Genomic DNA, 16640 nt, shown 5'->3' with positions numbered 1-16640 from the left:
GGTCCAGCTTCCCCCCGGGGGGTCCCACATTTTATGGGTGTCCCGGGGGTCCCGCTGCCCCCCGGGGGGGTCCCAGATTTTATGGGGGTCCCAGGGGTCCCCGCTGCCCCCCCGGGGGGGCGGGTCCCAGATTTTATGGGGGTCCCGCTGCCCCCCCGGGGTGCTGCCCTTACCCACGGTGGTGAGGAGGGTGGTGACGAAGAGGAGGGCGGTGGCGAGGTCCCACTCGGAGGAGTTGGGGGTCCCGGGGTTTCGGGGGGTCCCGGGGGTCCCCTCCAGCGCCTGCAGCCCCAGGGCTCCCAGCAGCAGCAGCCCCGCGTAAGCGATCGCCAGCAGCACCGCGCCGCGCCCCATGGCCCCGCGCCCCTCACCGTAGCCTCGGGCCTCGGGCCCTTCACCGCCCCCCCCCCCTCCTCCTCCTCCCGGTCCTTGCCCCACGCCCCTCACCGTAGCCTCCGGCCGCCCCGGTTCCGGCCCCACGCCGCGCCCATCACCGTCGCCTCTGGCCGCCCCGGCTCCGCGCCCATCACCGCAGCCTCTGGTCACACCGGGACCCGCCCCGGGGGGCGGGGGGGGGGGGGGACGGGGGGGGGACGGGGTGTAACTGGGGTGACCAGTAACGGGGGGTAACTGGGGTGACCAGTAACGAGAGGTAACTGGGGTGACCAGTATTGGGGGGTAACTGGGGTGTTGGGGTGTAACTGGGGTGACCAGTAACGGGGGGTAACTGGGGTGTTGGGGTGTAACTGGGGTGACCAGTAAGGAGAGGTAACTGGGGTGACCAGTAATGGGGGGTAACTGGGGTGTTGGGGGGTAACTGGGGTGACCAGTAACAAGAGGTAACTGGGGTGACCAGTAATGGGGGGGGCAACTGGGGTGTTGGGGTGACCAGTAACGAGAGGTAACTGGGGTGACCAGTAATGGGGGGGGCAACTGGGGTGTCAGGGTGACCAGTAACGAGAGGTAACTGGGGTGACCAGTAATGGGGGGCAACTGGGGTGTTGGGGTGTAACTGGGTGACCAGTAACGGGGGGTAACTGGGGTGTTGGGGTGTAACTGGGTGACCAGTAACGAGAGGTAACTGGGGTGACCAGTAATGGGGGGGCAACTGGGACATTGGGATCCTACTGGGGTGCCCAGTACTGGGGTGCAACTGGGGGATTGGGCTGCAACTGGGCTGACCAGTATCAGGGTGCAACTGGGGTGCCTGATACTGGGTTGCAACTGGGGTGACCAATACTGGGATGCAACTGGGGTGACCAGTACTGGGTGCAACTGGGGTGACCCATACTGGGATGCAACTGAGGTGCCTGATACTGGGATGCAACTGGGGTGCCCAGTAGCGGGGTGCAACTGGGACATTGGGGTCCTACTGGGGTGCCCAGTACTGGGATGCAACTGGGTGCCTGATACTGGGATGCAACTGAGGTGACCAATACTGGGATGCAACTGGGGTGCCCAGTAGCAGGGTGCAACTGGGACATTGGGATCCTACTGGGGTGCCCAGTACTGGGGTGCAACTGGGGTGACCCATACTGGGATGCAACTGGGGTGACCGATACTGGAATGCAACTGGGGTGCCCAGTAGCGGGGTGCAACTGGGACATTGGGGTCCTACTGGGGTGCCCAGTACTGGGGTGCAACTGGGGTGCCTGATACTGGGATGCAACTGGGGTGACCCATACTGGGATGCAACTGAGGTGCCTGATACTGGGATGCAACTGGGGTGCCCAGTAGCGGGGTGCAACTGGGGGATTGGGCTGCAACTGGGCTGAACAGTACCAGGGTGCAACTGGGGTGACCGATACTGGAATGCAACTGGGGTGCCCAGTAGCGGGGTGCAACTGGGACATTGGGATCCTACTGGCGTGCCCAGTACTGGGATGCAACTGGGGTGACCCATACTGGGATGCAACTGGGGTGCCCAGTACTGGGATGCAACTGGGGTGACCCATACTGGGATGCAACTGGGGTGCCCAGTTCCGGGATGTGGCTGAGACATTGGGGTCCTACTGGGAGTGCCCAGTACTGGGGTGCAACTGGTTTTACTGGTCAGCAGGCACCAGGCCAAGGCGGGGGGCACGAACCGCCCCCCCCCCCCCCCCGGGTCACCCCCTGACAGACAGAGGGGGTGTCCGTGTGTCCGTGTGTCCGTGTGTCCGTCCGTGTCCCCCCCCCCCGCCGCCGCCAGCGCCCCCGTATCAGTCATGGGACCGTCACGCGCTGCCACGGGACCGGCGGTTTCCTCCCGCGGCCGCCCCGGTGACGTCAGCGGCCGGGGGGGGGGGGGGGGGGACACGGCGGTGACACCCACGCGGGGGTCCTGGGGGGGACGGGTGGGGACGAGGCCGCGGTGGACCCCGCCCGGCCTCCGCGGGCTGCAGGGACGGGGACGATGACACCTTGGGGACACCGGGGACCCCCCGCTGCCAGCCCTGGGGCCATGACGCCGTGGCCTTGGGGACACCACGGGGACCTCACGGCCCTGGGGACACGCCGGCCAGTCCTGTGGCCGTGACATCACGGCTCTGGGGACATCTCTGGGGACATCAAGGCCCTGGAGACACCATGGCCACCATGGCCAGCCTGTGGCCATGACACCATGGTCCTGGGGACATCTCTGGGGACATCAAGGCCCTGGAGACACCATGGCCAGTCCTGTGGCCATGACACCATGGTCCTGGGGACACCTCTGGGGACATCAAGGCCCTGGAGACACCATGGCCATCATGGCCAGCCCTGGGGCCATGTCATCATGGTCCTGGGGACATCTCTGGGGACATCAAGGCCCTGGAGACACCATGGCCACCATGGCCATCCTGTGGCCATGACACCATGGCCTTGGGACACCACGGGGACCTCATGGCCCTGGGGACACCCCGGCCAGCCCCATGGCCATGACTTTGTGGCCTGGGGACACCACGGTCACCATGGTCAGCCCTGTGGCCATGGTCCTGGGGACATCTCTGGGGACATCAAGGCCCTGGGGACACGCCCGGCCAGTCCTGTGGCCGTGACATCATGGCTCTGGGGACATCTCTGTGGACATCAAGGCCCTGGAGACACCTTGGCCACCATGGCCAGCCCTGGGGCCATGAAACCATGGTCCTGGGGACATCTCTGGGGACATCAAGGCCCTGGAGACACCATGGCCACCATGGCCAGCCGTGTGGCCATGACGCCGTGGCCTTGGGGACACCACGGGGACCTCACGGCCCTGGGGACACGCCGGCCAGTCCTGTGGCCGTGACATCACGGCTCTGGGGACATCTCTGGGGACATCAAGGCCCTGGAGACACCATGGCCACCATGGCCAGCCCTGTGGCCATGACACCATGGTCCTGGGGACATCTCTGGGGACATCAAGGCCCTGGAGACACCATGGCCACCATGGCCAGCCCTGTGGCCATGACACCATGGTCCTGGCGACATCTCTGGGGACATCAAGGCCCTGGAGACACCATGGCCAGTCCTGTGGCCATGACACCATGGTCCTGGGGACATCTCTGGGGACATCAAGGCCCTGGAGACACCATGGCCAGTCCTGTGGCCATGACATCATGGCTCTGGGGACATCTCTGGGGACATCAAGGCCCTGGAGACACCATGGCCACCATGGCCAGCCGTGCGGCCATGACGCCGTGGCCTTGGGGACACCACGGGGACCTCACGGCCCTGGGGACACGCCGGCCAGTCCTGTGGCCGTGACATCACGGCTCTGGGGACATCTCTGGGACATCAAGGCCCTGGAGACACCATGGCCACCATGGCCAGCCCTGTGGCCATGACACCATGGTCCTGGGGACATCTCTGGGGACATCAAGGCCCTGGGGACACGCGGCCACCATGGCCAGCCTGTGGCCATGACACCATGGTCCTGGGGACATCTCTGGGGACATCAAGGCCCTGGAGACACCATGGCCACCATGGCCAGCCTGTGGCCATGACACCATGGTCCTGGGGACATCTCTGGGGACATCAAGGCCCTGGAGACACCATGGCCAGTCCTGTGGCCATGACACCATGGTCCTGGGGACACCTCTGGGGACATCAAGCCCTGGAGACACCATGGCCACCATGGCCAGCCCTGGGGCCATGACACCATGGTCCTGGGGACATCTCTGGGGACATCAAGGCCCTGGGGACACGCCGGCCAGTCCTGTGGCCGTGACATCATGGCTCTGGGGACATCTCTGGGGACATCAAGGCCCTGGAGACACCATGGCCACCATGGCCAGCCTGTGGCCATGACACCATGGTCCTGGGGACATCTCTGGGGACATCAAGGCCCTGGAGACACCATGGCCAGTCCTGTGGCCATGACACCATGGTCCTGGGGACACCTCTGGGGACATCAAGGCCCTGGAGACACCATGGCGACCATGGCCAGCCTGTGGCCATGACACCATGGCCTTGGGGACACCACGGGGACCTCATGGCCCTGGGGACACCCCGGCCAGCCCCATGGCCATGACTTTGTGGCCCTGGGGACACCACGGTCACCATGGTCAGCCCTGTGGCCATGACACCATGGCCTTGGGGACACCACGGGGACCTCATGGCCCTGGGGACACCCCAGCCAGTCCTTTGGCCGTGACATCATGGCTCTGGGGACATCTCTGGGGACATCAAGGCCCTGGAGACACCATGGCCACCATGGCCAGCCTGTGGCCATGACACCATGGCCTTGGGGACACCACGGGGACCTCACGGCCCTGGGGACACCCCGGCCAGCCCCATGGCCATGACTTTGTGGCCCTGGGGACACCACGGTCACCATGGCCAGCCCTGTGGCCATGACACCATGGTCCTGGGGACATCTCTGGGGACATCAAGGCCCTGGAGACACCATGGCCACCATGGCCAGCCATGCGGCCATGACACCATGGCCTTGGGGACACCACAGGGACCTCATGGCCCTGGGGACACCCGGCCAGTCCTGTGGCCGTGACATCATGGCTCTGGGAACATCTCTGGGGACATCAAGGCCCTGGAGACACCATGGCCAGTCCTGTGGCCATGACACCATGGTCCTGGGGACACCTCTGGGGACATCAAGGCCCTGGAGACACCATGGCCACCATGGCCAGCCTGTGGCCATGACACCATGGCCTTGGGGACACCACGGGGACCTCACGGCCCTGGGGACACCCCGGCCAGTCCTGTGGCCGTGACATCACGGCTCTGGGGACATCTCTGGGGACATCAAGGCCCTGGAGACACCATGGCCAGTCCTGTGGCCATGACACCATGGTCCTGGGGACATCTCTGGGGACATCAAGGCCCTGGAGACACCATGGCCACCATGGCCAGCCTGTGGCCATGACACCATGGCCTTGGGGACACCACGGGGACCTCACGGCCCTGGGGACACCCCGGCCAGTCCTGTGGCCGTGACATCATGGCTCTGGGGACATCTCTGGGGACATCAAGGCCCTGGAGACACCATGGCCAGTCCTGTGGCCATGACACCATGGTCCTGGGGACACCTCTGGGGACATCAAGGCCCTGGAGACACCATGGTCATCATGGCCAGCCCTGGGGCCATGTCATCATGGTCCTGGGGACATCTCTGGGGACATCAAGGCCCTGGAGACACCATGGCGACCATGGCCAGCCTGTGGCCATGACACCATGGCCTTGGGGACACCACGGGGACCTCATGGCCCTGGGGACACCCCGGCCAGCCCCATGGCCATGACTTTGTGGCCCTCGGGACACCACGGTCACCATGGCCAGCCTGTGGCCATGACACCATGGTCCTGGGGACATCTCTGGGGACATCAAGGCCCTGGGGACACGCCGGCCAGTCCTGTGGCCGTGACATCACGGCTCTGGGGACATCTCTGGGGACATCAAGGCCCTGGAGACACCATGGCCCCCATGGCCAGCCCTGTGGCCATGACACCAGACATCTCTGGGGACATCAAGGCCCTGGAGACACCATGGCCACCATGGCCAGCCCCGCGGCCATGACACCACAGCCCTGGGGGACATCTCTGGGGACGTCACGGCCCTGGGCACAACGTGGCCACCATGACCAGCCCTGTGGCCATGACACCATGGCTCTGGGAACATCTCTGAGGACCCCATGGCCCTGGGGACACCATGGCTACCATGGCCAGCCCCGTGGCCATGACACCATGTCCCTGGGGACACCTTGGCCACCATGGCCAGCCCTGTAGCCATGACACCACGGCCATAGGGACATCACGGCCACCACGCCATCCTCGTGGCCATGACGCTGTGGCCCCTGTGGACACCCCTTGGGACACCACGGCCCTGGGGACACCATGGCCAGCGCCGTGGCCATGACACCATGGCCCTGGGGACATCCCTGGTGACACCACGGCCCTGGGGACACCATGGCCAGCGCCGTGGCCCATGACACCAGGCCCTGGGGACAGCGTGGGGACCACCAGGCCCGTGGGCCACCAGGCCCCACCCAGGCCTACTCCGTCGCCATGGCAACACCAGGTCGGGCAGGGCGCCATCTTGAGGCCGGGCACGGCGTCCCGGGCTCCTCCCCTTCCCTTACCTCGCTTCCGGTCACCTGCCAGTACTGGGGCGGCAGCCAGGCGGGGCGGTGGCGCCGCTCGCCAACGACTTCCGGCAGGGCGGTCCAATCAGAGCGGTGCCGCGGGGGGGCACGTGACGCGGCGGCTGGCGGAAGCGGAAGAAGGAGACGCGGCAGCGGGATGGAGCTGGACGGGGCGGACGCGGCACCGTGAGCGCGGCGGGGGGGGGGGCGGCCGGTCCCGGTCCTGACCCCCCCCCCCCCCCCACCGGCCTCACCCCTCCTCTCCCCGCAGCCCCCAAACGCCGGGTACCGGCGGCGGCGCCGCGTATGGCGGATCCCCACCCTCTCTTCGATGATACCAGCGCGGCGGGAGGCGGCGGGGCCCACCCGGGCCGGGGCTACGGGGCACCGCCGCCCGCCTCCTCTTCTTCCTCCTCCTCCCCGTACCCACCTCCCGCTTCCTTCCTGAGCGAACCGGTGTCCAGCCTGGCCGTGGCCTACGGCAGCAGCCTGGCCAGCCAGGGCCGCGACATCGTGGACCGCAACGTGAGTGGCACCGGGGGTGGGACGGGACACGGGGCTGCGTGGCCGGTTACCGGGACCCCTCCCGGTTTTTTTAACCCCCACAGCTCGACCGGTTCATCCCGGTGGGGAGGCTGAAGTATTACTTCGCCGTGGACACCGTCTACGTGGGGAGGAAACTGGGGGCTCCTCGTCTTCCCCTTTGCGCATCAGGTGAGGGGGGGGGGGGGGCCGGTACCGGGGGCTGGGGGGGGCCGGTACCGGGAGCTGGGGGGGGCCCTAACGGTGCGTGTGTGTCCGTCCCCCCCCCCCAAGGACTGGCAGGTGAGGTACCAGCAGGACGCCCCGGTCGCCCCCCGTTTCGATGTCAACGCTCCCGATCTTTACATCCCGGGTACGTTTGTGTCCCGTCCCCCCCACTCCGGGGACACACCCCCCCCCGCCCCCCCCCCCCCCCCCCCGGTCCCCGGTGTCCCCCCCCCCTCAGTGACACATCCCCCCCCCCCCCACAGTGATGGCCTTCATCACCTACATCCTCGTCGCCGGTTTGGCGCTGGGCACCCAAAACAGGTGAGGACGCTGTCGTGCCCTTGGAAAAAAAAAAAAAAGGGGGGGGGGGTTGCAGGCAAAGCTGTGCCTGCCCAAAATTTGAGGTGCCCCCCCTAAAATTTGAGGGTCCCCCCCCCTTCCAGATTCTCCCCCGACAGCCTGGGCTTGCAGGCGAGCTCGGCGCTGCCTGGCTGATCGTGGAGGTGCTGGCCGTCCTCTTCAGCCTCTACCTCGTCACCGTCAACACCGACCTCACCACATCGACCTCCTCGCCTTCGCCGGCTACAAATACGTGGGGTGAGAGGTTTAGGGGGGAGGGGGCTGGAAAAGGGGGGTTTTGGGGGTGGTGGGTTTTTAGGGGGGGGGAGAGCTGCACCCCAATAACCTGAACCCCCCCCCCCCAACCCGGTGATGGCAGGATGATCATCGGCCTCATCTCCGGCTCCTCTTCGGCCGGACCGGTTATTACGTGGTGCTGAGCTGGTGCTGCCTCAGCATCTTTGTCTTCATGGTAAAAGAAGGGGGGGGGGAAAGGGGGGGGGGGGGGGGAGTGGTGTTTTTTTGGGGGGTTTCACCCCCTTTTTTTGGTGTGCCCAGATCAGGACGCTGCGGCTGAAGCTGCTGTCGGAGGCGGCGGCCGAGGGGGTGCTGGTGCGAGGGGCCAAGAACCAACTGCGCATGTACTTGACCATGGCCATCGCCGCCGCCCAGCCCCTCTTCATGTACTGGCTCACCTACCACCTCCTCAGGTGAGGGGGGGGCCCCCCCGAACCCCACTTTACCCCCCCAAACCCCACTTTGTGCCCCCCCAAAACCCTACTTTGCCCCCAAAACCCCGCTTTGCCCTCGGCTGCTTCAATAAACGCTGCCCGGGGAAGCGCAGTGCGCGTGTGTGTCCATACCCTGTTTTTTTTTTGGGGGGGGGGGTTACCCCACTTTTGGGGGGGTTACCCCACTTTTGGGGGGCACACCCCCACTTTTGGGGGGGCTTTGGATATTGGGGACCCCCACTCAATGTCATGGGTGTTGGTTTTTGGGGTGCAGCATCCCTTGAGGGGTGTGTTGTTGTCCGTCCCCCCCCAAGCTAAAGCCACCAGATTTTGGGGTCTCCTCCTTCCAGGCCCCCCCCCCTCAGGATTTTGGGGTGCTGGGGGGGGGGTGCACCCCTGGGGCTTTGTCTCCCGTGTCCCCACCCACCCAGTGACACCAGGGCGTGACACCCGTGGACTTTGCTCTGGCGCTGGTGACGCCTTCGAGCCCTTTATTAGCGGGAAGGGAGGGGGTGACACAGCGGGGGGGGGGGGGGGGGGGGGGCTTTGTCACCCCCCTGTCACCCTCCTGTCACCTCCTGTCCCCCCCCTCAGTGACTTTTCTTCTCCTTCTTCTTCTCCTTGGGTTTCTTGTGCAGTTTCTCCTTTTTTTTGTGCTCGTGGCCGGGGCCGTGGTGCTGCGGGGGGGGGGGGGGCACACAGGGCTGTGTGACCCCCCCATGGGGTGCAGGGGACAGCCCGGGGGTGGTTTTGGGGTGCAGGGGGAGGGTTGTGGGGTGCAGGGGGAGGGGGTCTCTGTCCTTACCTTCCCCTCATCGTCAGAGCTGGAGCTGGAACTGGAGGAGTCGGAGGAGTGGCCATCCTGGGGGGGGGGGGGAAGTTGGGGGGGCCCCTGGGGTGCCCCCCCACCCAGCAGGGTGTGGGGTGCCCAGGGTGTGGGACCCTGGTGCCGTGGGGGTCCCCAGGCTTGGGGGCAGGGGGGGGAGGGGGTGTCTGGGTCCCATGGGGGTTCTGGGATATTGGGGTCCCCAGTTCATGGGGGGGGAGTGGTCCCCAAGCTGTGAGGTGGGGGCTCAGGGACTGGGGGGGTCCCTGAGCTGTGGGGGTGCTGAGGAAGGGGTCCCTGATGCCATGGGGGGCCCTAGAGCAGAGGGGGGATAGGGGCTTTGGGGGTCCCCAGGTTCGGGGGGGGGCCCTGGGGTGCCCAGGGGCATAAGGGGGGGGGTCCCCAGGCTGGTGGGGGGGTATCTGTGTCTGGGGGGGGGGGTCCTGGGGCTATGGGGTGACAAGGTTTGGGGTCCCAGTGCTGTGGAGGTTCCCAACTTGGGGGGGGGGGGGGGGTGGCATCACGGGGGTCCCAGGCTGAGGGGGGAGTGTCATGGGGGTCCCAGGTTGGGGGGGGGGTCCCGGGGGGGTCGACGCAGCCCCTCACCTTGTGCTTCTTGCCCGGCTCCTTGTGGTGCTGCTTGTCCATGGTGGGGGGAGCTGCCAGCGGCTGCGGCGTCGCCCCGGCCCCCCCCCGATTTTATGGGTGCGTGGGGCGGGGCGAGGGGGGGACCCTTGCCCTGTGGGCGGCACCTCCCGGGGGGGTGGGGTCCCAATATTTGGGTGAAAGGGGGGGGGTGGGGCAAGGTTCAGGACCCCCCACCTAAACCAGGGACAGTTCTATCCCTTATCCCCCCCCCCAGCACCCCAATTTTCCCTAGAAGGTGGGGGGGGAATGGGGGGAACCCCAACTCCCCCCCCCCAGGGTGTGTCCTGGATCCGGCTCAGCCGGCACCAGGGCAGGGCCGCAGGGTTTGTCCTCGCTGAGCTGGCAGATTTGGGGTGCACAGGAGGGGGTGCCAGTGCCCCCCCCCTCAACACCTGCACCCCATTTTGGGCCCTCCCTCCCCAACAAAAGGGGCCTCATCCAGGCTTGGGGGGTCCCAGCCCCATCAAAGAGCTCCCCCCCACACACACCAAGTTTGAGCCCCTCAGCCCCCCCCTCCCCAGGTGCTTTTGGGGTGCCCCCCACCCACCTCAAGAATCCCAAGCCCCCCCTGAGGGTGGTTGACATCTCCCTTTATTGAGAAAAAAAAAAAATAATCCCCGTAACGTATAAAAAAAACCCAACACCCCCAAAATTAATAATTAAATCCTAAATCTGGTTGATTTGACGCAACGATCGCAAACACCCCCCACGTGCCCCCCCCCCCCCCCAAAAAGCAAGGGGATGGGGTCCTCCCAATCACTGGGACCCCCCCCAAAATCACTGGGACCCCCCCAAAATCACTGGGAGAGGGGCCCGGCTCCCTTGGGGTGCTGAATCCGGGTGGGAAGGGCCAGGGAAGGGGGGAGAAACCACCCCCCCCCCCCCCGGGGGGTGGGGGTGCTTGGGGGGACACACACAACTTTTAAAAAACACCCCCCCCCCAATGATTCCCCACAACCCTGTTTTTCTAAAAAAAACCCCCCCACCCTGAAAAAAAGAAAAAAAAAAAAAGAGAAAAAGTAATTATAAAGAACAAGCGAGGTGCCCAAAATGCACCAGAGAAGTCATTTTGGGGGGGTCTCCCGCCTTGGGGGGGTCCACAAAGAGGGGGTACCCCCCCCTCAGAGGGTGTAGGCGTTGCTCATCAGATATTCCTTGTCGTCCCCGGGGCTCCAGCCCATTCCTGCCGCCGGCAGCTCCGGTTTTCTCCGGCACGTCTTGAGGGTGACATCCGTCACGTAACCCAACAAAATGGCTGCCAGGATGGCCAGGAGCACCCCCAGTGCCAGCGCTGTGTGTGGGGGGGGGGGGGGACACCCCCAAAAAAAGACGTCACTGATGTCCCTGAGGGTGGCGGGGACCAGGGGAGGTGGGGAGCGGAGCCCCCGCCAGCGCTTACCTTCGGTAGAGAGGAAATCCCCGTGGAAATCGGCACCGGTACCACCAGTATCTTCTGCGGGGAGGAAAACTGGAGTGAGACGGGGGCGGGGGGGGGGGGGGGGGGGGGGGGGACACAGGGATGTCCCCAAGGCCACTCGGGGACGGTCCCGCTGTCCCTCACCTGGCTTGGGGCCGCAGCGGCTCAAGCATTCCTCTTCATTTTGGTAGTTGTTTTTATTTCCCCGGCAGCCGCCGTAGATGAATTGCCGGCAGGTTTGGTTTGCCGGGCTGTAGTACCAGCGCAGGAAGGAGGCACGGCACGGGCCGGTCACCCGGGGGACGGCGCAGTGCTCTGCGGGGGATTTAGGGGGGGGGTACGTTGAGCGCAGACCCTCCCCAAAATTCTCCTGGCGTTGCCCAAGGAAGCAGAGGGGAGAAAGGATTCGGCAGCGCCGAACGGCGCGGTGAGGTTTTACCGTCGTAGGTGGAGTCGGCATCGGTCTGCTTGGCGCGATGGCCGGGTTTCTTCGAAGCTGGGGAAAATGATAAAAAAAACCCCAAATGACCCGATTTGGTGGGTTATTTTGGGGTGTTTGGCACCAAAACAATAAAATAACCAAATTTGGTGAGTTATTTTAGGGTGTGTGATGCCAAACTGATTAAAAAAAACCCAAAATGGCCCAATTTGGTGGGTTATTTTGGGGTGTTTGATGCCAAAGTGATTAAAAAAAACCCTAAGTAACCCACCAAATTGGGTTATTTTGGAGGGTTTGGCACCAAAACAATAAAATAACCCAATTTGGTGAGTTATTTTACTGTGTGTGATGCCAAACTGATTAAAAAAAACCCAAAATGGCCCAATTTGGTGAGTTATTTTGGGGTGTTTGGCACCAAAACAGTAAAATAACCCAATTCGGTGGGTTATTTTGGGGCATTTGGCACCAAAACAATAAAATAACCAAATTTGGTGAGTTATTTTAGGGTGTGTGATGCCAAACTGATTAAAAAAAACCCAAAATGGCCCAATTTGGTGGGTTATTTTGGGGTGTTTGATGCCAAAGTGATTAAAAAAAAACCAAAACCCCATTTGGTGGGTTATTTAGGGGTGTTTGGCACCAAAACGGTAAAATAACCCAATTTGGTGGGTTATTTTGGGGTGTTTGATGCCAAAGTGATTAAAAAAACCTCTAAGTAACCCACCAAATTGGGTTATTTCGGAGGGTTTGGCACCAAAACAATAAAATAACCCAATTTGGTGAGTTATTTTACTGTGTGTGATGCCAAACCGATTAAAAAAACCCAAAATGGCCCAATTTGGTGAGTTATTTCGGGGTGTGTGATGCCAAAGCAATGAAAAAAAGCCCAAAATAGCCCAATTTGGTGGGTTATTTAGGGGGGTTTGGCACCAAAACAGTAAAATAACCCAATTTGGTGGGTTATTTTGGGGTGTTTGATGCCAAAGTGATTTAAAAAAACCCTAAGTAACCCACCAAATTGGGTTATTTTGGAGGGTTTGGCACCAAAACAATAAAATAACCCAATTTGGTGAGTTATTTTACTGTGTGTGATGCCAAACTGATTAAAAAAACCCAAAATGGCCCAATTTGGTGAGTTATTTTGGGGTGTTTGGCACCAAAACAATAAAAACCCCCAATTTTGTGGGTTATTTTAGGGTGTTTGATGCCAAAATGATACAACACACCCAAAATGGCCCAATTTGGTGGGTTATTTTGGGGTGTTTGGCACCAAAACAATAAAAAAAAAACCCCAAATACCCCAAAATAATGCAATTTGGTGGGTTGACACCAAAACAATAAAAGAAAAAACCAAATTACCGACCCAATTGGGTTATTTTGGGGTGTTTAATGCCAAAGCAATTAAAAAAAAGCCACCAAATGGCCCAATTCAGTAGGTTATTTTGGGGTGTTTGGCACCAAAACGATAAAACCCCCCAATTTGGTGGATTATTTTGGGGTGTTTGATGCCAAAATGATTAAAAAACCCCAAAATGGCCCAATTCAGTGGGGTTTTTTTGGGGTGTTTGGCACCAAAACATTAAAAACCCCCAAGTAATCCAATTTGGTGGGTTATTTTGGGGTGTTTGATGCCAAGAGTAAAAAAAAAAAAAAAACAAAACCCCAATTTGGTGGGTTATTTTGGGGTGTTTGGCCCCAAAACAATGAAATAACCCAATTTGGTGGGTTATATTGGGGTGTTTGATGCCAAAGCAATGAGAAACAACTCCAAAATAGCCCAATTTGGTGGGTTATTTTGGGGTCTTTGGCACCAAAATGATAAAAAAAACCCCAAAATGACCCAATTTGGTAGGACGGGATGATCCCCGGATCCCCCCGGGGCCGCGATCGGCACCACGTGTCCCCCCCCGCAGTGACCTTACCCCCTCCGAGGACGCAGCTCTCCCGACATTCCCGCTCCGTCAGGAAGTTGTTGGCGTTTCCCTCGCAGCCGCCGAAGACGAAGCTTTGGCACGAGCCGCCGGTGACGTTGAACCACCACCGCGGCATCGAGGCCCGGCATCGTCCCACCACCTTGGGCAGCGAGCAGAGCTCTGCCGGGAGGAAAAAAAAAAAAAAAGACATTAACCACCACAACCAAACCCCGCTTTCCCCAAATTTTGGGGGCGCAGACATAATCCCCCCCCCCGGTTTGGAAGGGATTTATTGGCTGGAAAGGGATTTACCAGCTAAAAAGGGATTTACCGGCTCGGCAGCCCGGCTCTGTGCCGGCACGAGGCAGAGCCCGGAAGGCGAATTGTCCCCCCAAAACCACCCATCAGCCCTCCCCCCCCCGCCTGCGCCCCTGGAAATCAGGCAGTGAGCGGTGCTCCGGGTCCGGAGCGAAGGTGAATCTACCAGGATAATAAATAATAAACCGAATACTAAGAATAAACCGAATACTAAACTGACAAGAATAAGCCAAATAATAAACCGAACACTAAGAATAAACTGACAAGAATAAGCCAAATAATAAACCGAATAACAAGAATAAACTGAATAATAAACTGACAAGAATAAGCCAAATAATAAACCGAATAAGAAGAATAATAATGAACCGAAGAGCCAGAAACTTCCAGTTTTAGACAAAACCGAGCCTAAATCCCTAAGTTCCGGCTTTACCGAAATCCCTCCTCGTGAAACCAACTTCCCGGAGGGCCGGGAGAAGGTGGGGGGGGACCCCAAAGGGGATCACGGGGTGGGGGTACAGCCCCTGAGAGCCATGGGGAGGTTTTGGGGGGGCTCTATGTGCTGTCCCCCCCAAATTAATACACCTCCTGGGGTCCTGCTGAGGTTTGAGAGGGGGAAAAGAGCCAGCGGCACACGGATTTGCCGGGCCAGTGGCCACGGCCACTCCAGGTGCCGCAAAATTATCCAGCTGGGACCCGATTTCCAGCTGAAAGTGATGAAATATGTTTAAAAAAAAAAAAAAAAAAAACAAAACAACCCCAAAAGCCACTTTTTTGGCTCAGGAAGAGAAAATCCCAGCGGGATCGGACTCCAGCGGCCTGGGGAGGGCCCAAATTTCTTCCTCGTTAAGCCGCCGAGGTAACGAACTCGGTTGAAAAGTGCAAGTCGTTTCCTGTTTACGGAGATTTGAGGGCAGCAACCGGGCGAACTCGCTCCCTCGAGGGCTCCCAACCGCTCGCCGGGGTCGGTTGGGATAACCGGGATCCGGATTTTTGCCGGGGGAAAGAGCTGCTGCTTCATCCCGAGGGAGCGGGACGGATCCTGTGACGGTGAGGGGGGGGGAATCCCCTGAACCCCCGTAAAAACACCCCAAAACCAACCCCGCGGCGTCGGGGAGAGCTCGGGCTAGATTTCCTCGCGTCGAGGAGGAAGTTTGGAGCCGAGGGAGCAATGGCACGTTGACTTCGGGGGGGGGGGGGGGGGGGGAGTAAAACCCCTTTTTGACCCCCCCACAACTCCCCAGAGCCACTGGGGTGGCTCCCCCCACCCCCGTGCCCGTGAAGGGAATGAACAATGAACTTTTTTGGGTTTAAAAATGACAAAAAAAAAAAAAGAACAGAGGCTCTTCCTGGAGAAGGAGGAACAGGGCCTGCTCCCACCATGAGCACAGACTTCCTTCCCCAAAGGGGAAGGGGGGACCTGGGGGTCCCCTATAGGGGACCCCCTTATAGGGACCTGGACCCCCCCAGGAGGGTTTAGAGACCCCCCCAGAGTGTCCCCCCCCAGGGACCCAAGGTCACTCCTCGAGGCCGTGACCCCACGCAGACCTTTCCCCTAAGGTCACGACCCCTCCAGAGCCCCCCAAAAGGCCACGACCCCGCACAGCCTGGCCCCCAGAGCCCTCCTAAGAGGGGTTCTGAGACCCTCCCCTGATGCTGTGACCCCACAGGGCCACTCCCAGGGACCCAGCCTCACCCCCCAAGCCCGTGACCCCACTCAGGCTCTCCCTAAGTCTCCCCCCCAAAGGCCACGACCCTTATAGAGACCCCCAGACCCCCCAAACCCACAGCCCGCCCCCCAGAAGCCTTCAGAACCCCCCCTCACAAGGCGGGGACCCCCCCCCCCAAGGTCGGGACCCCCTCAGGGCCCTCAAAGACCGCGACCCCCTGAGCCCCCCCTCAGGATTCCCCCCCCCCCCAAAGACCCTCAGGAGGCCGCGGCCTCCCCCCAAAAGGCCCCCAAAGTCCGCCGCCGCCCCCCCCTTAAGCCCCCCCGCCCCGGGGCCTGGAGGCGGCCGCTACCGAGCAGGGGGGACCCGTTGGGGCCGGGTCGGGCGTCAATGGCGGCGGCCGCGGGCAGGAGCAGCAGCAGCAGCGGGAGGAGCCGCCCAGGCGCCATGGCCGCCGCCGCCGCTGCGTCACACAGGTGCGCCCCGCCCGCCTACGTCACACAGGTGCGCCCCGCCCCGCCGCCAAGCTCCGCCCCTCCTATCCCGCGGCGCACAGGTGCGCCCGGCCCCGCCGCCAAGCTCCGCCCCGCCCCGGCGCCAAGCTCCGCCCCGCCCCGGCGCCAAGCTCCGCCCCGCCCCGGCGCCAAGCTCCGCCCCGCCCCGGCGCCAAGCTCCGCCCCGCCCCGGCGCCAAGCTCCGCCCCTCGGGCGCAGGCCCCGCCCGTCTGGGCGCTGCCGCCAAGCCCCGCCCCTTCGTTTGCATGCGGCGCGGGAAAAAGCGCTGCACCACGCCCGTTGGGGAGACGGAGGCAATATAGGGGCTATAGGGTTAGGGGAGCTGTGGGCGCCATAGGGGCTATAGGGTAAGGGGAGCTGCGGACGCTATGGGTGGCTATAGGGAGCTATAGGATTAGGGGGAGCTATAGGGGGCTATAGGGTTAGGGGAGCTGTGGGCGCCATAGGGGCTATAGGGTTTGTGGGAGCTGTGGGTGCTCTAGGGTCTATAGGGTCTATAGGGTCTATAGGGTTAGGGGAGCTGTGGATGCTATAGG

The 16640-nt window shown here is 62.1% G+C and overlaps 2 protein-coding genes and 1 long non-coding RNA gene across 3 annotated transcripts; 1 reads left to right on the top strand and 2 right to left on the bottom strand.

Annotated features, from left to right (window-relative positions):
* The first annotated feature begins 6659 nt into the window (after nucleotides 1-6659).
* On the top strand, nucleotides 6660-8476 carry LOC142403817 (protein YIF1B-like). The gene is given in 12 exon segments (XM_075490115.1): nucleotides 6660-6727; nucleotides 6813-7066; nucleotides 7150-7224; nucleotides 7226-7255; nucleotides 7358-7436; nucleotides 7555-7612; nucleotides 7735-7772; nucleotides 7775-7849; nucleotides 7852-7888; nucleotides 8010-8032; nucleotides 8035-8102; nucleotides 8189-8476. Coding segments are annotated over 11 exon segments (858 nt in total). The 5' UTR covers nucleotides 6660-6727; nucleotides 6813-6847; the 3' UTR covers nucleotides 8345-8476.
* A 464-nt stretch (nucleotides 8477-8940) lies between these two features.
* Nucleotides 8941-9945, bottom strand: LOC142403735 (uncharacterized). The gene is made up of 3 exons (XR_012773682.1): nucleotides 9794-9945; nucleotides 9167-9223; nucleotides 8941-9038 (listed from the first exon to the last, which is right to left on the bottom strand). It is a non-coding gene; the product is annotated as an uncharacterized LOC142403735 (long non-coding RNA).
* Nucleotides 9946-10798: 853 nt separating this feature from the next.
* LOC142403816 (putative Kunitz-type serine protease inhibitor) lies at nucleotides 10799-16158 on the bottom strand. The gene is made up of 6 exons (XM_075490113.1): nucleotides 15942-16158; nucleotides 13614-13784; nucleotides 11692-11748; nucleotides 11397-11567; nucleotides 11235-11288; nucleotides 10799-11126 (listed from the first exon to the last, which is right to left on the bottom strand). Exons 1-6 carry the CDS (start codon nucleotides 16036-16038, stop codon nucleotides 10957-10959), a joined length of 720 nt encoding a protein of 239 aa, XP_075346228.1. The 5' UTR covers nucleotides 16039-16158; the 3' UTR covers nucleotides 10799-10956.
* Between the last annotated feature and the right edge of the window lie 482 nt (nucleotides 16159-16640).

This window comes from Mycteria americana, unplaced genomic scaffold (assembly GCF_035582795.1).
Source record: "Mycteria americana isolate JAX WOST 10 ecotype Jacksonville Zoo and Gardens unplaced genomic scaffold, USCA_MyAme_1.0 Scaffold_43, whole genome shotgun sequence".
NCBI classification, from domain to species: Eukaryota; Metazoa; Chordata; class Aves; order Ciconiiformes; family Ciconiidae; genus Mycteria; species Mycteria americana.
The sequence above is the reverse complement of the archived record's forward strand: the minus strand, read 5'-3'. Positions and strand labels throughout refer to the sequence as shown.